The 23,230-nt window shown below is 35.7% G+C and overlaps 1 protein-coding gene across 1 annotated transcript in view; it reads left to right on the top strand.

Moving 5' to 3' along the window:
• The window catches only part of ABCB11 (ATP binding cassette subfamily B member 11), a 56,430-nt gene that overhangs the window by 21,604 nt on the left and 11,596 nt on the right, over positions 1-23,230 (top strand). The window contains exons 10-16 of the mRNA XM_081051571.1: positions 328-403; positions 4,674-4,776; positions 11,684-11,848; positions 15,253-15,357; positions 15,445-15,606; positions 19,405-19,608; positions 20,898-21,139. Of these exons, the coding sequence (XP_080907697.1) occupies positions 328-403; positions 4,674-4,776; positions 11,684-11,848; positions 15,253-15,357; positions 15,445-15,606; positions 19,405-19,608; positions 20,898-21,139 (1,057 nt within the window). The remainder of the gene's footprint in view (positions 1-327; positions 404-4,673; positions 4,777-11,683; positions 11,849-15,252; positions 15,358-15,444; positions 15,607-19,404; positions 19,609-20,897; positions 21,140-23,230) is intronic.

Below are 23,230 nucleotides of genomic sequence, written 5' to 3'. Positions count from 1 at the left end.
TAAATTGGTGACTCTATCATTTTTTTCTCCACTTCTCATGGGCTTCCCCTAATTTTTTTGTAATTCATGCTATAGGATATCTATTTGTGTGGTGATAACACATACTCTATCATACAGCTCAAAAAGTACAAACTTGCTGAGTGTTTTGAAATTTTTTTGTTAGAATGAACTGGACAAATGCTGTTTTATTTATCACAATAAAATTAATAGAATGTTTTAACATCAAACATAGTAATGATATGCTAGGCAAACATAGTAAATACCTTTATTTTGACATGATTCTACTTATTGTATACACTAAGGAATCCCTCATGTTGTGTTGAATAGGAAAGGATGAAACAGAAGATGCCTTACTTGAGAGCAAACAGCCCTTTATTAGAGGGAGCTACCAGGCTAGTTTAAGGTAAGCTCAAGCCATGGGATACATTTTAAGGTTTTCAACTATTCTTAGAAGCCCTCTGGTCCTTAGACAATATCTCAGGTGCTACCAGAACAGCCCTAAGCATAACCCCAGGTCTGTGTAATATGAACAGGCAAATGATTCCTTGGTTGCTATATTGACATTTCTGTTTCCAATTCATGGGGCTTTTTAATTTAACTTTGGCTTCTCGTCTTATTGGAGCAGGGTCATGATAGAGATGCTCTATAGTTAAATGTTGTTTATTGAGTTTAGACAGGGGATTTAAAAATCACTGTTTGGTCTTTTTCTCCAAAACTTGCTGTAGTGTGAAGCACCATCTTTTATGGAGGTCAAATTCATTCCTTTAGCTCCACTCTTTAACCTACTGAATTGCAATTGAATTCAAATACTCTGCTTCCAAAGTAATCCATTTGAAGTCAAATCATGCTTTAACTAGATGAAATAAGAAATGTACTTTCTAATGTTTAAAGAGGATTTTCCCAAACAGCAGCTATTTATTTTTCTGTGAATGACTATATGGGTGTTCACTTTCAAAACATGTTTTTGGAGTATGTTATTAGCTATACTGTAAATTTCAGTCTTGCACCCTGGTTTAAAAGTTTTAATAAAATAGCCCCTTTAAAGTTAAAAGTCTGTGTATTAAGAAGAATTCTGCCCAGGAATATTTGTCTACATTTATGAAAATGTTATTCAACAATTTTTTTTTTCTTAAGTTAAGAGATTATTAGTAGGCTATAGGCTCACAGCATATTTCTCTACCATGACTCTACCATTTCTAGGGTATTCAGGGTAGAGCTCTGTGCAAAGGCTCAGTTATAGGACTTGCTCATTCAAGATAGCTAATAGTTTATTTAAAAATGATTAAAGAGGCTTAAAGCAAAACATTCCGGTAACAACTTCAAGTAGTTCAAAACATATTTATTTATTTTTAATATTCAAAGAATAGTTCACTAAGTTTACACTTAGAGTTTTTTATTTTTCCTTTGGAGAACAAGTCTAGTCAGAAAAATTTCATGAATTGTTAGTTTTATTGAATTTGGAAAATAAAACAATAGCTTCAAGTTACTTTATAAAATAAAAGCTATAAAAATTGCCAAAATTATTGGCAATCTTCCAATTTTTGGGAGAACAAAGTAAATTATAAGGGTCATTAGAATCGCAACCTGAAGCTACTAACTTCTTAAACACAGAAAATGAGTAGGCATCCATTTTGATCACTATATTAAAGGTTGAAAAGAGGAGTGCGTCTCATCGTCATGTCAACAAGAAAATAAATATTTTCTTAACTTTTCAGATAAATCAGATTCTACCTATTCTAAGTAGTTTACTTGCAGTTTACTATTAGGACCAGGTAACCATTTTTAATACAAACATTTCCTATTTGACTATTAGTTCTCACAAACAAATTCTACGTTTTGGTGACTAGAATGAGAAATCCAGAAATATAATCTATACACACAAAGAAGCTATTAACTTCCGACAGAGAAATATTTATAAGGTTGAATAAGAAGGCTGGTTAAAAATATCTCATTGCGTATGATGACAGATTTTTTTTTTTGTTTTTTGGTGAAAGATGACTAAGTGACATGTTAATTTGTGTCTTATTTCCTTGCTTCGGTCTTTCTGAAGACTATGTCCCTCTTTAGTAATACATTTTAGGTTCAAGAACATTTTAATGGATAACAGTAATTAATTTCCTAAATAATAATGTTGAGAGAGAGAGCACAAGAGAGCATTTATCCCTCAAATTAACTGTTTTTTATTTGCAGTGAGATGTGGTAACAAAACTTCTGAGAAAGGGAGTGGCAGATGTACGTTTCTGAAAAGGGATGTGATAGAATTTTAATTCTGTTGTTTATGGTAGACCAGAGAAGGAGCTAGGTGGCAGATAGGGTGTCTAGCTGTCTCACTGGGACAGCCTGTGCTAGAAAGGTGGAATGGTTTGGAGAAGGAAGAGAGAGAGAGAGAGACTTAAGAAATATTAGATTAAAAGAGTAGAAATCTGAGCGGACAAGGATATAGGTCTTCCCATGCTCAGAACTGAGAGGTAGTCAGTATTCTGATACCTTCTCCTCTCCACAAACTCCCACTACGGCTTCCAATGCTCTTGAGTTTCATTTTAGCCCCATGACCTTAAGTCTTAGCCCTGTCTGTACTCTGCTCTCTCCAGGTGACACATGGCTAGTCCTCACAACCTTCTGGAGAAGACAGCTTGATCATAGTACCCAAAGAAATGACTCTATTGCTGTACAGCTTCAGGCCAGGTGGGAGGGAATTAGGGTGTCCCAGAGGCCAGTTTGGTTAGCAAGGAGTAAGGGTGAGAAGTGGTTTCATGCTTGGTCATAATGAGGTTTGGCAAGACTTTGTGCAAGAGGAAGAAAGACAAAGTACTTGCGATAAATGTGCATTGTTGAACCTGGGTGACTAAGAGGATGGTGGTACCATTAACAGAATGGGGAACAAATTACAGTAATTAAGTTGATGTATTACTGCCTTCTCAAGAAGGCAAGATGAGCATACAAGTATAGAGAAGGCAGTCACCACCCTGATATTTGTTTTAGTTTAATTTCAACAGGATTCAAATGGCAAGAGACTTTTGAATGGTTCCATCTAGATTGAACTAAAGTAATTGATGCAGGTCTCCTCTCTTTAACATCTCTCTTTTTACAACATATTATTTCAGATTAAGTACTTGATAAGGTAAATTTTCTTAAGTCTTCAGCATTCTCTATGTCACTTCAGACTCTATTTGCAAATGAATGAAAACCTAACTCAACCTGGTTTAACCTTTAATGGGAGAGAAATCAATTTATACAACTAAATAGTCAGAGGAGGAAGATTTGGCTTCAGGCAAGGCTGGGACTTCAATGATTTGTCCAAGTTTCTCGTTCTTCCCTTGTCAGTTCTATTTTTTTTCTATACTATTGGCTTCATTTTTCAACAAGCTTCTTTCCTGAAGAGTTTCAACATAATTGTCAGCAGCTCCCAGTGCTACATACTTTGAAGTTTAACCAAGTTTAGGAGTCTCCTTCCCAGAAATCTCAGAAAAACAAAACAAAACAAAACAACCTGAACCAATCATTTCCTATATTTGACCTATATTAAGTATATGTAGTGATCTTTCCTGGTTCTCTCCTCATTTCATACTTCCGTTTGCACTGTTCTCTCAATTAGAAATGCTTTTCCCTCTGGCCTAGAGAAACCTAAATCTTACCTTAGCCACCTCTTTCATGAAACCTTTCATGATAACACACGTCATACATTTCTTTTCCCCTTAAACTTCCATACTCTTTTTATTCAAATCTGCCTTATGACACTTAGCACATTCTTCCTTAAATCAGAATTGGGTACAGACAGAAGGTGCCAACAAAATGTATCCACATTTTAAGAAAGGAAAAAAACTGTATTAAAAGTGTAATACTCAATATATACCGATAACAAAGATGAATACAAGCCATATGTATATACTTTTTCCCTCCTCTGGTATGTTGTTCTTCTATAATATTTAAGCTCCTTGAGGGAGAAGTCTATGGTTGGCCAGTTTTTATATTCCCCGTAGCATCTGGCATTGGTTTGTGTATTGTAGGTGCCCAATAAACCTCTGTTGAAGAATGAATGAATGAATGAATGAATGAGTACATCAAACTAAATTGTATTTCAATAAGATATGTGTTGACTAAATGCATCCTTAGGGGCAATACATGGCATGAAGAAAATCTCGCTAAGGGCCCTATTTCCTCCTACTAGCCCATCTGTATCCAGATAGCATGACGTTAAAGTAAACATCACATAGGGAGAGAGGGAAAGACAGAGAGAGAGAGAGAGAGAGAGAGAGAGAGAGAGAGAGAGAGAGAGAGAGAGAGAGAGATCTCAAAACTACAACCTACAGCCCGAAGGGAGGTAAAGACAACATTTGCCATTACAGCAATTACCAGAACCATTGGGTTTGGAATGGATTTCAGTCTTATATCTTTTAACTAGTGGGACAACTTTGTCCCTCTTCTCTTTCTCCCTCCTGGGCTACACTCTGAACCAGAGTCTAGCTTGGGACCCGGAGCAGCCACACCGATTAGTTCTGCTTTAAGATTAGATCTGTCAAGTCTAACCAGGAAGCCCCCTTCTCTGGTTACTATGTGACCTGGTGAACATTTCTGTTTATTTTACACATGTGTTATAGATTTGGATACCAGCCGAGTCCTGCTCCAACCTGCCCACAATCTACAGACTCTTTCATCTTTTTGTTTATTTACAGAGCTTCCATCCGGCAACGCTCCAAGTCGCAGCTTTCTTACCTGGTACATGAACCTGCATTAGCTGTCGTAGATCATAAACCTACCTACGAAGAAGACAGAAAGGTCAGGCCCCAATCACTCACAGGGGGGTGGAAGAAGTCTCCCCTGGGGAATATTGTATGCCCGTTACACCTCGAATATGAGTTTTCAGGGCCTATGTTTAGTATTATTTCACCAAATTAGAATAAATGGAAGAACATATTAGGACTTGATGGAAACTCTAAATTTTATACAATACTTTTAAAGATTAATTACTAAGAATGGATAGTAACTAAAACTGGACTATTAGGGGTTAATTAATAGTTGTTAGACATATACCATTCTAATAAACACAGGCAAATTATATGTCCTTAGCAGATTATTTGATTATGTAGGTATCCTTTTAAAGTTTTTAAGACTATCTGAAAACATTTTCCTCCAAATTTTAAATCTCTTTCTTAAATTGTAATAACCTTGGCAAAAGTGTATGATCAACAAAAGATATTTGATGAGGCTAGCCTTATATAAGTTATCACAAATTTTAAAAAAATGACATAAATGACATTCAACAGCCTATTAGTTTCCGAGGTACATCACAGTGATTTTATATTTATATACCTTACAAAATGGCTTACTCACAATAAGTCTAGTTGCCATCTGTGGTAACTAATCAACACTATTAATTTTAACATAACTTAAAGTGACAAAACAATGAAAGAGGTAGGAGAAGAATCAACACATAGAGCAATATAAAACTTCTTCATCAGGATGCGAGCATCCAAAGCTGTTGTGCGCATAGTTTAACTTTCACGTGTGACCATCCTCTTCCTCAAAGCTGAATTTCTTAATCATTGCACTTTATTCTTCAGCCCTGACATACTTACTTTTGATTCCCCATTACTCTTTCTTTTCAAGTTTTATTAAATTTATTGGGGTGACACTGGTTGGTAAAATTATATAGGTTTCAAGTATATTTTCTATAATACATCATCTATATATCACATTGTGTGTTCACCACTAAGAGTCAGTTCTCCTTCCATCACCATATAGCTGACTCTGTTTTCCCTCCCCCATTACTCTTCACCTGAATCTTTTCATGACAATTTTCTTATTGATCTTTATTTGAAATCATATTGTCTCACACCCTTATAAATTATAAGTTTCTTAAAGTAAGTGACTATATATTATTTGTGTTTGTATCAACTTGGGCACCTCGCCCAGTGTTCTGCACATAGTAGAATATCAGATTTTAAAATTAGTATGAAATATTGTATTTACACAATAAAGTCTAAACTATAATATTTATCAAAGCAAATAAGTCAGAGAATATTTTAATTACAAGCACATTTATTATGCACGATGTAATTTCATATTGTCTTAAAAATTTTCAACATGAGAATCCATTTTGGAAGTAATAATAAATATTGGTACACAATTACAAATTTGGAATAAAGTACTACTTAAGATCTTATGACTACGGTAGAAGAATTATTAAGAATTATTAAGGCCCTCTTTTGATTTGAATGTATTAATAATGACTAAATAGAGGTCCTACCATCTAATACAGTCATTTAAGGTAAAAAGAACACTTTTTCTTAGGATCAGCAGAATGAATCACAGTGAGAGAAAACATTTAGCAAGCATGATTGCTTACTGCTTTTGCCAGTAAGGGCTCAAGTCCTCTTCTAATTCTAGAAATAGGTATTTCATGTATGATCATGATCCTGCCACTAATAAATACAAGAAACCTTATGTAAGGAGTTTAATAGAGCTGCAAGGGAAAAAGAGCCAAACACTGCATTGACATTTCAAATATAGCAGCACCAATTACATTCAATTTTTGCATTTTTATAAGATTTTTTTTCTAGTTTCTGGGTAAACATTTGACAATAAAATCAAGAGAGTTAGGAAGGAAGGAAAGAAAATCTGATTTTGTTGTTATTATTGTTGTAACCGGTAGATGGTCAGTTACAGATTTCCCAGAGATCTGGAGATCAGGTTCCCAGGGAGTTCTTGTGATGCAGGGAAATCATAGAAGGGAGTCATTTAAATAAAAGGAAACCTAAATGAAATATAGAGATTAGTTTTAGAGAAATACAAATGCTCCATATGATATTCTAATCATTAGCTTTGTAAATTAAAATGGAACAGTTAAACTCAATTAAATGTTAAACAGTGTAATTTATAAAGATGCCAATTTATATTCTCTTTCTAGTTAAGGGAGAGAAAGGAAAACGGAGGAGAAAATGATAGGGAAGCCAGCATGGCTTTGCTAAAGCTCCAAAAGGAAAAGATCTTATGTTTGTATTAACAGTGCTTGCCTGTCTGATAATTATATTAGAGTCTTCTAGATTTAAAGAATGAAGTATTTTTTTAAAAGAAACAGTAGAATTATGGTTAATAAATTTTAACATGAAATTTCTACTATTAATTTTGAAGTATTTTAATAGTTAGTATTTAACTAAATTTTGCAAGCCCAAGCACTGGTGAAATTGTTCTTTTTTCTCATTTTGATGTAGGAGCTCTAGCCTTACCTTCTGTTCATTGGGAAATGTTCCACCTTATGTTGCAATGCAAAAGGTTTACTTACATAAAGGAGTTATCTCCATCTTGTGGTTTCTCAGAGTTTTGACTCTGAAAACTAGAAGAGATGAGTCCATAAGAAGCCTGTGCTTCCAAATTCTTAAGTGGCACATCTGACTCAAGGTCTCATAGTTGGCTGGTGACAGCCCATTTCTTCTCATTCTCTGGGCTTCACTTTTGGATCCTACAAATGGGGTCTAATAATGCTGGTAAAATTCAGTTTAGGATCAGGGGAAACTTGCAGACTAGAGGTTTCAGTCTCTGATATCTAGGCATCTCTTTCAGGGAAACTAGAAAACAAGGTAGACTATATATATATAAAATCAAGTCAAAGTTGGTGCTTTTGACTGGTCAAAGAAAAAGGACTCATTCCTTTCACTTCCTCCAGACAGTCACAACAAAGACCTGGAGGCCGATGTGGTAAGAATGCTTACATTCTGCTGGCTCTCGTCAAAGGTCCCAGTGTCTCTCAGCTGTAGCAGTCCCAAGAGCAAGCAGTTTTCAGCCAGTGAAGGTCCTGCTAACTACACCAACTGTTGGGGAGGGAACATTTCTTCCCCCCTCTCTTGGTTGTTTAGGCTGGTCTCCGAATTCAATTGACCTGAGACAGATTAGCAGGGGAAAATCAAATTTAATTTCATAAACATGGAGCCTCCATAAGAATATGACATTCTGACAATTGAGGCTTATATGTTGTACAGAACTAAGGGGAAAGGAACAGGGACCTGGGACTTCAAAAGGCAGGAAAGCAATTCACAGGAAGATGGGAAAAGCAAATGTTTGCCATGCTATGCAGAGACAAAGGGACACAGGGAGAAGTTTGAATAAGCAGGCCTTGCTAAATTCCCCCAGTCTACCACACCTAGCTCATATTCTTTGTAGTTATGTCTAGTGATAACTCCGTGTACATAAATTCTTTTAGGCAGTTAAGGGGGAGATAAAAAGCCATTCCTGAGTCTTTTGTTGTGTTTTTTTGTTTGTTTGTTTTTTAAATAATCAGCCTAAAACAATCCTCATACAAAAGAGACATATTTTGGGCTGGTAAAATCCTGCTTCACTAAAATGTCAAATGTTAGAAACCTATCACTTCACCGTAGCTAACTTATAAGATAAGGATTAGGCACTTAGAAAAAAAAGGACAGAGATAGCAGAGCAGCCATAAAAATGACTATCAGTATTTATTCTTTTGAAGAATCTCTGTTCTTTTGTTATGGTTACCATTTCTTATCATCAAATCTTAAAGTCATCAAGGCAGGAGACCCCTGTGGATTGACATGTAGGGACTGGTGTAACAGAATTACAAAGCAAGACACAAAATTTTAGTAGGAAGTTATATGTTCACCTAATCTACAGAAGGAAATGGAAGGAAGGAAACTGGGAAAACCCAGTGTCTAGCACTGAACCATCTACATAGTAGGTAAGCAATTAGTACTTTTTAAAGTAAATGTTTTATTGCATGTATGCATCATGAGCTTAAAAACTTAATTTATTCTTTTATCTAATAAACATTGATTGAATACCTGTTATGTAACGGGCATTGTGTTAGAGATCCAAAGATGAATGAGAGCCACTGTCCTTCTCTATTGACTGGAGCTGCTGGCAGGATACTTCTTTACATATGATGAACAAATAAGCACTGTGCAACTTGCATTGCTACCATAGAGGCAGGAACTCTACAGTGAGGAAATACATGTAAATTTTTATAATTTTATCTCTCTGAGTTACTGGTTTGCTGTGAATTTATTCATCTTTATTCATCTTAATTCATCTTTAGCTTTTCTTCAATGAATACATTTGTATTTAACTTTGCAAAATCAGAGGGAAAAATGTTTTGTACATAATGACTGTAATATATTTTTTCTTTTATTTTTCCACTGTTCTTTTAGCTATATCAAATGAAAGTCAATCAAAAGTCTACTCAGGGACGCATTTCCTAGTTTTTGCGTCATTCAGTCTTTATAGACACATCTTTTTTATAGTTAGGGAACAGCTTCCTTTAAAGTCAAACTTTTGGTAAAAGCACGCCAAAGAAAATTGTTCAAATTAATTAAATTTTGCTTCTTGTTAGTTACCTTAGAATGAGAGCTACTAGACAAAAGTTAACTTTACATTGCTTTTAAATGTCTTAGGTATTGTTATTTAGGGTTAGGGATACCTTCAGGTATCAGAAGGGCAAGGAACTTTCTGTCATAAAAGTCCTTGGGTGGGTCTTCCTGTGGGGCAGTAGTTCCAGGAAATGTTGAAGTTTAATGGTCCTCCTAGATGATACAGCTGACACTTTCAAAATGTATAACCATGGAATCCTAGCTATTTAGTGCTGGAAGTGATCTTGGAGAGCTAAACCATATGGATGAGGATCTCACAAAATAGGCTTTGTCACCAGAATTACCTGAGGAGTATTTTGTTAAACACAGATTCACACTTAAGCTCACTAAATTAGAATTTCTAGATGATAGAACCCAGCTGAGTTGTTAATCATAGACCCACGTAAATCTAGGATGCATCCAGATCTGGACACTAACCACTGTCTAGCAGTATAAAGATCTGATATTTTGCTCTGTTGCAAGTTATCAAGTTTGCCTGACAGAATTTCGGGGATGTCGGCAGACTACATGACAACCCTGATTCAGAGACAAAAGACATTGTTGCTCACAGCCATAGTAATAGCATAATATTGCATTTACACTGTTTCCCCCAACCCCCATTTCCTATACATTGATGCAAAGAGGGCCAGATGATACCAGTAAATGAAGGGAGTATGTATTGCAGGAGAGGAATCCCAGGCATGAGGAGCCTGACTCTTTTATGATGGGTGGTAAGAACATCTGGCCTTGTCTTGGAATAGAGACACCATCTGTGTTCTCCAAGGCTGTTTTCTATATAAACATTCTTGACAAAATAGTCTGAACAAAGGTAGTTAATGCCTCTGTTCACAAGATGTGAAGAAACACGAGAGTCCCATAGAGAATTGTCTCCCCAAAACAACTTAGCCCAATTCTCTCATTTTGAGGACCAGATAACTAAGACCCAAAGAGCTAAAATGTTTGGTGATATATTCTATTGGTGGCTATATATATTCTATATATTCTACACCTGTTCCATTTATGCTTTCCTAGGTGTCTTTCTTCTTCTCTGGCATTGATTCCTCGAGTTAGTAAGCAGTCAGAGATAAAAGCATTGAATAGAAGGGTTTGCTGCATGAGTGAATAGTAATGGCAAGTGCAGGTGTTGAAGGCAGGCCAAAAGAAAACTTGAAATGGAGGCAATAACACAGTCATCTCCAGCTGAGCTGCCTTCCTCCATCCTATTTGGCTTCCAAATATAATGACACAGACATGACACCAGACTTATATTTATATTGAATTGGTAATGTGGTCTTTGACTTCATAAGCAAAGGAAAGTATTTGAAGTTCCTTGCTATTGTATATACCTGACATTCAACTACCTAAAAGGTGAATTACTACATATTAATGAAAGAGAATGCTAAATAATAATTTTGTAGTCAATTTGCTATATTTTTAGTACATTTTAATAGAAAAAGTAAAAACAATAATAATTCAGATTTGTATAAGCCACCTAAAATCCTTTCTCAAACAAAGTGGATAATAAATTTAACAAATTATTGAATAAATGGGCCTAAGACTAAGCCCTGAATAATATCTATAACAAGGAAAAATGATGAGGTTCTAAATATATTTGCCTTCATGAGGATAAAAATTTGCTACCTCTGATACTTTAATGGCAAATAAAGAGTTCAAAATAGGGAAATATTGAATTAATTTTCACTCCTTGTGAAGAAAGTGTGGAATTTAGAAATCCAGATGGAGTACAATTTACTTTGGGGCACTAATTAAGGAAAACCTTACAGAAAACATGTAAATGATAACTGTCGACAGCATTTAAAAATTTTAGAAATGCTTTTGTCTCATTTCAGGTACACTGGCTTGTCTTAGAGTTTTAGCCAGTTACTAGATTATAGAGATTTGGCATTTATGAAGAACATACCTTGAAAATTTCTTAAGTCCTCAAATATGTAAATACCACTATAACATAAAAAGATTAATTAAATCAGGGGTTTATTTTTCTCAAAAATCTACCATATTTATTACTTTTCAAGAGTTAATACGTATGCACTCATGAAATGAGAACTATAAGCTCGCTTTCAGATGGGTAGTCCCTGTAGGCTCCACCCTTCCAGTGATAGCACGGTCTCAAGAAACTCAAAACCATTCCACACAAAATAACTAATCACCACATTTCATAGATCTTTGAGGTCACTCATAACCAATCAAACCTGGATTCTTACATGTGTGAAAGCCAAAGGGCCTGCTGTATACAAAAAGAGTATATGCAAAAGTGTCTGTGAGTGTGTGTTTGGACGATTAATATAACTGTCTATTGTCTCAAGGACCAGAATATACCTGTGGAAGAAGAAATTGAACCTGCTCCAGTTAGAAGGATTCTGAAATTCAATGCTCCAGAATGGCCTTACATGATGGTGGGGGCTGTTGGTGCTGCTGTGAACGGCGCAGTCACACCCCTCTATGCCTTTCTATTCAGCCAGATTCTTGGGGTAAGCAAACAGGAGGATAGCTTTATTTTTCTCACCTTTTATTCTTCTGTCAGTAGCTATTGTGATTTTTGATCAGTTGGCTCTTTATTTGAATGTATTTAGCTTTTCTCCCTGCATTCTAAAGGATTAAACATGCCTCGAGTCTCCATCACACAGAAGGTAAGAAGGCAAAGCTGAGCAGGGCCATTTGGGCCGGCAGGACACTCATACAGTTGTCATGTCTGTGAGAAAACTGCACTAGGGCTGCACACTTAGTGTTAGAAGAGGGCAATTTGCCTATATGCAAAACAAATCGGAATGGAAAGCAGGTGTGTTGAATAATACAAAAGGGTATTTTGGTTTTGGTAAACAGCTGAGGTACAAAGTTTGATTTAAAATAGCAGGTGTTAGTGCATGTTGCATAATTTTCTGCTCTCTTGCTGGTTGCACCATTGAAATAGGGAGGTGAAGAGGAAATGGAAAAGGAAGACAGAAGTAAAATAAGGTGTGGGAAAACTAATGTGATTTTCAATTTTTTACTTCCTAGGAGTTTTGATATTCTCCATCTGACTTCATTGCAATAATAAGTAATAATAACTACAAACTTGAATTAGACTCTATCTAAGCACTTTATATATAATAGCTCACTAAACTTTCCTAATAACCATCTGGGGTAGGTATTCTTATTTTTCCCATTTTTCAAAGGAGCAAATCAAGGCATAGATAACTTCGGAAGGCATGGATGTGGGATTCAAATCCAGACAGTGTGACTAGAGTCAGGTGCTTACTAAATCTTATCATTGCAAAATTATTTGTCAAAATACTATTAAGTTTTCTTAGTTGAAATTCACACAGACACATTCTGTGAGGTCAACAGGGAGGCAAACCTAGCATCTAGAGGACTTGATTAATTTGTTCAGGGTGACACAGGCATTAGGTGGTGGGGCCAGGCCTAGAATCCAGCCATTCTGAAGTCTAAGCCTGAAGGATTTACAGGCACACCACACTGTCAGAGCTTAGTGAGTCCTAAGTTTTAGTTTCTCTGCCCTCTCTCCTCTCCCAGAGCTCCTGACCAGAAAAATGTCCCCACAGGCATGAGTTGTACAGAAAAACCTGGAGAGTTCACAAACAAAATCCAAGTGAATTGTATAGGGGGAGCCCCAGTGAGGCTTCAATTATCACACTGCCCCTTGTGGTAAGTGAGGAAAACATGTTTCTTTCAGACAGAAAATTGGAAACACAGGGAATCTGGTAAATTAAATTTCTAGTTATGTAAAATCTTTATGCTGGAAATCTTTTAAATAATTAATAACCACTAGCTACATGAGCTTGGACAAGACTTGATCTTTTGGGCTTTAGTTTTCCATCTATAGAAGTTAAACGGGCTAACCTGCAGTTCTATTGTCTGTGATTATATTATAATAGGTGACCTTAGGGAGGAATGGGAACTGTGGCATCACAGTTTGGGGTTACAGAGGATTTGTAGAGTGTTTTTGAAAACCAAACTGAAAAATATCTTTAAATCCCTGAATTTTTAATCTCTGTAAAGTAAAAATGTGAGTTATCCTATGCTGAGAATAATACCTGTGGTGACTTCTGAACACACTTTTACCTGTATAAGAACATAATGGCTACAGAAACTCTGTCTTAGAAACAGTAACTCTCATTAATCTAGAACCCCTCCCACTTTGGCATTTGTGAAAATTCCAATGGGTTACTTCTGCTTTGCAAAAAAAAAGGATCTGTTAATGGAGTAGTATATGTTATTCTCAGGAGATTTGTTTGGCATATAACAGACACTCAATAAATATTTATTGAATAAATAGTTTCCTTGTAGCAACTGCTTGTTGGCATTGTTCTAGTTACTCAGATGAACTCAGAACAATAAATAAGGATGTATTGAGCAGCTCCATATGTATACTTTTTTCTGAACTCTTACATTTCCCTCATTTAGTCTCAATTAGAAAGGTTTTGTTTTACCTAAAATCCATTTCACTGTAGGGCAATGTCATTAGAATATGCAGTTGTACTGTTTTTTTACTGCAGCAGTTTGGTCCCCAATCAGTTACTTGAGCATATGTTGTAGGTTCAGAATGTACTTATGAGTGTAGTTTACTACTTATTATAGTCTAAAAAAAAAAAAACACTCAGAATTTCCATAGTTTTTTGAGGGGAATGTTTTCAGCTTCTGGTAATTTAAAGGGAACAACCTCAGCCTCAGATGGAAGGAAATTTTTTTCTCTCCTAAGCCTCGTCAGTGCCTTAATAGCTACTGTATTTCCCTGAAAATAAGACTGAGTCTTATATTAATTTTTGCTCCAAAAGATGCATTAGGGCACATTTTCAGGGGATGTTCTTATTTTTTCATGTACAACAATCTACATTTATTAAAATACAGTCATGTCATCTTCTTCTGGAACATCGTCATTATGAATGCATCTGTCTGGCTAACGATCTTAACGGGCTTATTTTCGGGGTAGGTCTTATTTTTGGGATAGGTCTTTTTCAGGGAAACATGGTAGTTGCTTTTTTAATGATATTATTTGTATATATACGTATATTTATGTATATATACATGTATATATGTATATATATGTGTATATACACATATATATACACATATATATGTATACATATACATATATACACATATATACATATATACGTATATACATATATATACATATATGTATATATACACACAAATATATGTATATATACATAAGTATATGTATATATACATAAATATACATGCATGTATTTATATATACATAAATATACATGTATGTTTATATATGTATATTTATATACATATATATGTATATTTATATTCTATAAAACTAATAACAGGGAAGGTACCTAAGTGGGAAAATCATCTTTATTGCACTTGTTATTGGAGAAAGACAGAGGTCATAGTACTTTGAGTTTTGTCCCCGATAACATTCTCATATTTTGAACTTCCTTCCTTCTTTCCTACCTTCCTTCCTTTTTCTTCTTTGCCTTATTACATAAAGAATTTGAGGCATTTCATCACATTTTTCTCTGTTTCAAAGGAACGCCAACACAATTACCTAAAATAGGCAAAGAAACACGACAAAAATTCTGTATAAATGTCTGGTCACTATATTGCACACCTGAAACTAATATAATATTGCATGTCAACTATAACTGAAAAATTTTTTAATTAAAAACAACAACAAAAGACAGTTCTGTGAATTATAACCATTGGATTCCATTCTCTGAGCTTTTTTCCCCACAGGCAATTATAGTATACATATTCAGAGTTAACTTTCGTTTAACTACCAGTATGTTTAAAGTGAAACCGTTTTTAATCTAATGCTTAAAAGAAATTTCTTTTAGATGTATTTGATTTTTTTTGCTATTGTTTATAATACAGTTATTTCTTTGCTTACTGTCTTGCAAAGACTTTTTCACTTCTTGATAAAGAAGAACAGAGGTCACAGATCAATGGTGTGTGCCTGCTGTTTGTAGCAATGGGCTGTGTATCCCTTTTCACTCAATTTCTGCAGGTAAGGAATTTCATTTTTAAATAAGTGATTTAGCTGTTTCCCTGCTTTCCATGTTAAAATATCACGAAAGCCTCCTTTATGTTTTAGGGATATGCTTTTGCTAAATCTGGAGAACTCCTCACAAAAAGGCTGCGTAAATTTGGTTTCAGAGCAATATTAGGACAAAACATTGGCTGGTTTGATGACCTCAGAAATAGCCCTGGAGCACTGACAACAAGGCTTGCTACAGATGCTTCCCAAGTTCAAGGGGTAAGCTATGGGTGGGGTGGGGGTGTAGTGGGGTTGTGGGGTTTGTGTACTAGGGCTGAAGTAACTGGAATAGTTTCTTTTTTTCTTTTTTTTTGAGCCTTCAGATTCAGAAATTCAGAAATACAGCCTGTGTATTTCCTATGGAATAGGACCTCTTGGGATTGGGATACCCCAGAGCCTCATTTCTTCCCATTTCCAATGCTGACAAACAGCAGCTAAAAAGCAATGTCTCCTGGGCAGTGCCCAGAATCAGTTTTATGGCATGAGTCGAAGTACATCGGGGTTTTGGATTTCCTCTGAGTCTAGCAATTGACAACTTCCCTGAGACTCCTTTCTCATCATTTTTAGGCCCAGGGGTTCAGATCCACAAGACTTAATAACACCCCGCAGAGGGTGGAAGCAAAGAGTGTGTGATAAAAAATCCTCCTTACCTAATTGCCCAGGGTGCAGTTAGTTTTAGGAAAAGAGAAGCTGTTTTGAGCAGCCCAGTAAGGAAAATGAGGAAAAGAAATAAATGATCACTACCTAGAATCCCGAAGCTTTCAAAGAACTGTTCTATTTGACTTAGGGAGGCTAAGCTGTGGTTTCTAAACCCCAGAACCTGCAGCCTTATTCAGGGGAGTGACACATGTGTACAAGTACACTGTTATAAAACCAGGCATTTGGATTAAAGTGAAGAGAGTCAAGTTTGCTGCACAACACCTCTACTCACTTTCTATCAGAATGGAAAAAGAAAAGAAAAAAACAGAAAAAGCTTTTAGCATGATTTGTTTGTAAGGCTCTTGGAAGAAAAAACTCCCTGGATTGATAGTGCGGTACTGTATTTCTTGACTCCCCAACAATTCAATAAAAAATATGGACAATGATATGGGAGAATTTCAAAGGAACATGGAATTCTCTTACTCAGAGGAAAATTCCTTTTGATTCTTTTAGGCTTTTCCTATGTATGCGAGCAAGTACATGTGTCTTTCCCCCGTAAACCAATCCGAGAGGAGCATATTTGTGGTCATTATATATTCTGCTGCAATATATTTTTAGTGACTGCATAATTCATCATTTTAACATCGTCATTTCTTAAAGAACTCCCTATTTAGATTTTTCCCCTACCCCTGCCCCTTATAAGCAATTTATATCAAGCTTGGCACATCCTTCATTATTTTTTTTATTTCTCAAAGTGTAATCATTGGATTATACTCAGAGTATAATCATTTGAAAGGTTTTAATATACATTGTCTTGCTGCTTACAGAAAGTCTGTACCAATTTCACTCTCATCATCTAGCATTCTAGTGTCTAGTTCACCTTACTCGTGAACTTAGGTTAAATAAACAAACCATAATCTTTTCTATTTTTGTGTCCTTTGATCTACAAAGGGCTTTTAAAGGTTATTCATTCTCACTAGAAATCAGAGTAGCAGCTAATCATTTCACAAAAATTTTACTTATCCCTTTTTAAAAAATGGTTTCTTAGAGTCTTTCTAATACTGTATTTAAAAATGAGATTATTAGCCCAGGTCAAATTTATTTTAATATTGGTGGAAGGTCGAAATTTGGCTTTTTCTCCCCTTCAAGTTGGATAGAAAATATTCCAAAAATATTTAATACAGATTCAATTTTCCATTGTTTTGGAATCCTTCTGCCCATTGTGAACATCAACTTCCCATGTACACTTAGAACTACTATTTGGGGATTCTTAATTCTCCTCCATTGATCAATTTTATTTATTCTGTACCAGAATCTTACTGTTTTAATTATTATAACTTTATGATAAGTTTTATTATCTGGTAAGGCAGATCCCTGCACAATAATTATTTTCTTTTTCAAAATTTCCCCTTATCTATTCCTGGACATTAATTATTCAAATGTATTTTAAAGTTATCTTGTCTTCTTCAAAAACTTCATTTTTTCTGATTAAATACACACACACACACACACACACACACACAGATTGCTTTGTAGAGATACTAAAAGTTCCTAAGAAAGACATACAAACAAGACTCTTTAGTTGTTAGCAAGATTTACACCTGTATTTCTGTATCTCTCTATCTTGTTAATTTTCTCACTATTTTGAATAGGATATTTTACTCAATTTTATTTTTAAATGATGTAGGTTGAGATGAACACTATTACTTTTTCTATATCTTATAGCCATTCACTTTTTCAAATTCTCTTATTAATTGTAATTTAAAAACTTAATGTAGTCTCAGATTTTCTAGGTATATGATCAAATTATATGCAAAAAGATAAATTTATCTCTTATTTTCTTTTTCAATATTTATACCAATTATTTTGTTTTCTTGTTTCATTTCATTACTAGAATTTTCAAACACTGTTGAGCAAGAGTAGTAATAAGAGGGAGTAGAGGAGATTCTCTTAAGCAAAATTCTGTTAAGCATAAACTGCACTTGTCAGGCTACAAAAAAATTTGTAACTCTTGAGTAAACAAATGCAAACTAGAAAAAAATATTTATAACAAAGATTAATATACCTAATAAGTCATGTGTAGTACTCTTAAACTTCATAAGAGAACAAAAATCAACTAATAAAACTGGTTAAAAATGGGTATATACACAGACAACCCCTTTCTCCAAAAAGGAAATGTAAGAGGAAAATTAACAAATGAAGAATTATTCAACTTTACTAACAGAGCAATGCTAATAAAACAATGAGATACCATTTTCCATCTATCAGCTCAATAAAAACTATCATGAATGATAACTTCCTATATTTGAAAAGATAAAGAGAAACTGACACTCTTATACAATATTGTTCACAGCATGAATTCTTTCAACAATTTTTAGAGAGTAATCAGGTAGGTAAACCCTCTGACCAAAATTCATATGAGTAAATTCTTTCCTATTGTGTGACAATGTGCATTCAAGGGTATTTTTTATGTTAACCAAAAACTTAATAAAATATCCTGGAAACTACCTGAATATCTACCAGTAGGAAAATGGTTGAGCAAATTGTGATATATCTGTACTAAAGAATATTAGGCAACTATTTTGCAGTGTTATGTGTAATGATCTGGCGGGGTGGGTAAGTTATACTAAGTGAAAAAAATCAAAGTACAAAGTAATATGTAGAGTATGACCCTTTTTTGTAAAAATAAATATATGTATATTGTTATATATATACATATTAAGTGCCTAAGGCTGTGTGACTATTTTTTTAATTGTTTAAAGTGTCAATTGAATAAAATGTAAAAGGGAAAAATAATCATAATATCCCAAAGAAAAACTGCGCAGCTGTTTTTCAAATACTCTATCATGCCTGATAGTCTTTACTAACCAGAAGTTCTTTTTAAAATTTGTAGCAAAATATCCATAGCATAAAATTTACTGTTTTAATAATTTTTATGTACAATTCTGTGGCATTAAGCATATTCGCATTGTTATGTGACCATCACCACTATCTCTACCCAGAACTATATGATTCTACTTATATGAAGTATCTAGAATAGATAAATTAGAAGTATCTAGAACAGAAAGTAGAATAGAAGCTATCAGGGGCTGGGGAGAAGGAGGAAGGGGGATTATTTTGTGGGTACAGAGTTTTTGTTGGGGGTGATGAAAAGGTTTTGGTATAGGTGTAGTGATGGTTACACAACACTGTGAATGCATTTAATGCCACTGAGTTATACACTTGTAAACAGCTAAAATAATAAACTTTTGTGATATATATTTTACCATAATAATTTTTAAAAACCTATCTTTTTGGCATAAAATAGCCTTTTTACATAATGATACTTGGTAAAAGAGATTGTGTGTCTGAGGTTGATTGGTTGCTTTTGGTCCGCAGGCTGCTGGCTCTCAAATCGGGATGATGGTCAATTCCTTCACCAATATCACGGTGGCCATGATCATTGCCTTCCTCTTCAGCTGGAAGCTCAGCCTGGTCATTGTGTGCTTCCTCCCTTTCTTGGCTTTGTCAGGAGCAGCACAGGCCCGAATGTTGACGGGATTTGCCTCCCAAGATAAGCAGGCTCTGGAGGTCGCGGGACAGGTGATCTTTGTTTTTTGTTGTGTTTTTTTTTTTTTAAATTGGGGAATATCGGGAAACAGTGTGTTTTTCCAGGACCCATCAACTCCAAGTCAAGTTGTTGTCCTTCAATCTAGTTGTGGAGGGGGCAGCTCAGCCACAAGGGACAGGTAATCTTACAGACCCATTTTCAGACTCCTCATGGCTGAGTATGGCGGTCATACACACTGTGAAGAATGAGTCTGTAGTACAAAGATACTTAAGGAAGCTGTTAGCCTACAAACATTCATGGTTAATGAGCTCCCCCTAACCCTTTTTCAACTGTGCTTCTGCCCAAAGGCTGTGACAGTACAGCTCTGAGGGAGTTTGAGGAGGTGTGGACAAATAGTGGGGGCATGCTGCCCACACACAGAGGAGAGCTCATCTTTTTAATGGCACACAATTTTAATTTTCACACTTCAGTGTCTGCTAGACTTGTGGTAAATGTCTTTGCTAAATAGAACCATGAGGTACAGGTCGGTTTCAAATACACTGAGGTTTTAGCTATGCACTTTCAAAAGTATGTTCTAATTAATCCTGGTTGTCAGGCGTAAATGAGGAGATTGTGGCATAGACATTTATCTGGTGTAAGAAATCACTCACACACACATATACATACTCTTACTCTTTTAACCAATTCACTATAATCTAGTTTTCGTATCTTTTAAGAGAAGGAATGGGCACACTGTCCAAGTAGGCAGAAGCCAAAAGGATTTCGTGTGCCAAGGGTTGAAAGTAGCCCACCTTTATGTCTTTTTTAGAACAGGATCCTAATTCAGAAACAGTAATTATTCACCCTAGAGTATGGATTGAAACAAATACAAATTCATAGTACAGACTAAAAGATAAAATTTATATTTAATTTTTATTTATCTTAAATAACATTTGGTCAGATTATTTTTTTAAGAAAATAGAAGCTAATATTTTAAATTTATATTATTAAATAATCTTCTGTCTCAGAAGACATCTAAAGGTACCATTTTTGACATTTTAAGTATATTAAGAAAGAAGCTAAAAGCTTCCCCCTTCCACAGCAAGTGGAGGCACCAAAGCCATGCTAATATTCAGTAGAACTTGAGTTTACTTGATAGCATGTCTCATGGTCCAGTTGAGTTGGTCTCCAGAAACTTCTTTGTGTTCCAACATGATGCCTTCATCTCTGACTTATACCACATTCTGCCATTTCCATCAAATCTAATCCATGAAGCAGCTGAAATGTCAGAAAAGTAGTTGTTTCTGTTCTTTTATTCCTAAAATTCTTTTTCATTCTTCAGATTACAAATGAAGCCCTCAGTAATATCCGCACTGTTGCTGGAATTGGGAAGGAGAGGCAGTTTATTGAAGCATTTGAGAGGGAGCTGGAGAAGCCATTCAAGACAGCCATTCGAAAAGCAAATGTTTATGGATTCTGCTTTGGTTTTTCTCAATGCATAGTGTTTGTTGCTAATTCTGCTTCCTACAGATATGGAGGTTACTTAATCCCCAATGAGGGGCTCCATTTCAGCCACGTTTTCAGGTGAGGACTATTGGCCAAGGTCATAAAAGATAAACACTGGGAAGAATAGCCTAGTTCTGTCAGTTTTTGCTACTTAACAAACCATCCCAAACGTGGTGTCTTAAGTAGATGAGATTTATCATTTCTCAAGATTCGGTGGATTGTTGGGGTGGTTCTTCTGGACTGGGCCAACATAGTCAGGCTTCTGAGTGGGTTTCTGTCTCCATGGAGCTTCTCTAACAGGTGAGCTTGTTTTCTTCACATTATGGTCTCAAAATTCCAAACACAACAAATGAGAACAAGCCCCAATGTGCTTGCATCGTATTTTCTAACAAGCCCCAAGTCTCTGCTTGCATCATATTTTCTAACATCTCTTTGGCCAAAGAAAGTCATACAATCACGTCCAGATTCATAGAATAGAGTAATGGAATCTACTTTTTGATGAGCGGATCCGATCTGTGTTTCTCCTTTACTCTCACACTACTATCACACTCATAACACTTCTGACACTTGATGGATATCCTACAATTCAACTTCATTCTGATACCATCTGCCTGGAGATAGGGTCAAATTCCACAGTTTAATTGTTCAGTCCTACAAGACTGCCCAGATCCCTCAGGCACCCTGCCTTTCACTGGAGGTGAAGTGGGGGATAAGACTGAAAGTTCCACCCCTCTAATAACATGGTTGCTTCCCCTAGGAACCAGCCCCCATCCTTGGTTAAGTAGGGGCTTTCCAAAAGTCACTTCATTAACATAACAAAGACCTTGATCATTCTCCAGATTTAGGAAATTTCAAGAGTTTAGGAGCTCTGTGCCAGGAACTGGGCAAAGACCAAATAAATGTTTCTTATTATAAACCACAATATCACAGATAGCAAAGGGGTGCATATAGAGTAATGGATTAACCAATCTACCATAGTGGTTACTGCTCAGAAAATCTAGAGGCCTATTCAAGGTGGCTCACGATCTTATTTGAACTCTACTTGCAATGAACGCATGTTTCCAGCTGACTTCTCCTAGGTAGAGACAGCAAAGACCAGTTCAGGGAGATTATGTTCTTTTTTTATAGCCAGATCTGCTGTACTAATAAGATTAGCTTTGAGTTCAGTTTTTCACATTTCCAGAAGTGAGAGCCTAAATGTGTCAGGGCACCAAGGGACTGGGTGTTCATGTATGTGGATGGGGGTGGTGGGGTGGGGTGGTGGGGTGGAGGACATTGGAGGGGTGAGAGGAGATGGTCTGAGAAAGTTCTTGGAGGGCTTTAGGAAAAATGATACCAATAGAAATCTGTTTTGGGGAGTTCATTCTCACTTAAGTCATGAGTTTGGTCTTCTCTCACCTTTGATCTTTCTCCCAGAAATATAGAAGAAAATTTTTCTCCTGCCCTAGTACACCTGTCCCAAATAGGAAAATGTCTTTTCTAAAGTTTTGCACATTTAGAGCTACTAACTTAAATCAGAAATCACAAACTGTTGATTTGTTTAGTTTACGTAAGATTTTTAAAGAATTATTTGCCAACATGTGAAAATTCAGAGAATACAAAAATTTCCCAATTTCTGGCTTCTCTTTAAGAACTGAAAGATCACCTTCCGCCGTTTTCCATTTTATTCCCGTTGCTTTTCATGGCTTGAAGCTTTGGACTGGAGATGTTTGGGTCTGCAAGCCTGGCCTAAAACAATTCCTGCTTATGAACTGAACAGTAAAACACACAAAGACACGCCCCCACCACCACCACCAAGGCCGGCCCTCTGTGCCTGGCAGTGCAGGTGGACAACTTGGAGGGGGCCCCTGGCATCATAGTCTACACACAACAGAGCTATCTCTCACCATGTTTATCTTTCATTTATTCGTTCAGTCATTTGCTCATTAATTACACACATGTTGAATATAGTTAGAAGTTGGGCCAGGTAGAAGGATACAGGCAATTGTATCTTTCTCATACTGTTAAGAAGCATGAATTAATTACATGCATGCTTGGTACACATTGGTGCTTATATCAACAATCATTCTCTTTTACACACTTATGATAGATTCAAAGTATGTCGGCATTATAAAAATATCAACACAATCTGGTGATTTTTCAAGGCTCCATTTTCCCCCCACCCAACAA

Source organism: Rhinolophus hipposideros, assembly GCF_964194185.1.
Source record: "Rhinolophus hipposideros genome assembly, chromosome: 6".
NCBI classification, from domain to species: Eukaryota; Metazoa; Chordata; class Mammalia; order Chiroptera; family Rhinolophidae; genus Rhinolophus; species Rhinolophus hipposideros.
The sequence above is the reverse complement of the archived record's forward strand: the minus strand, read 5'-3'. Positions and strand labels throughout refer to the sequence as shown.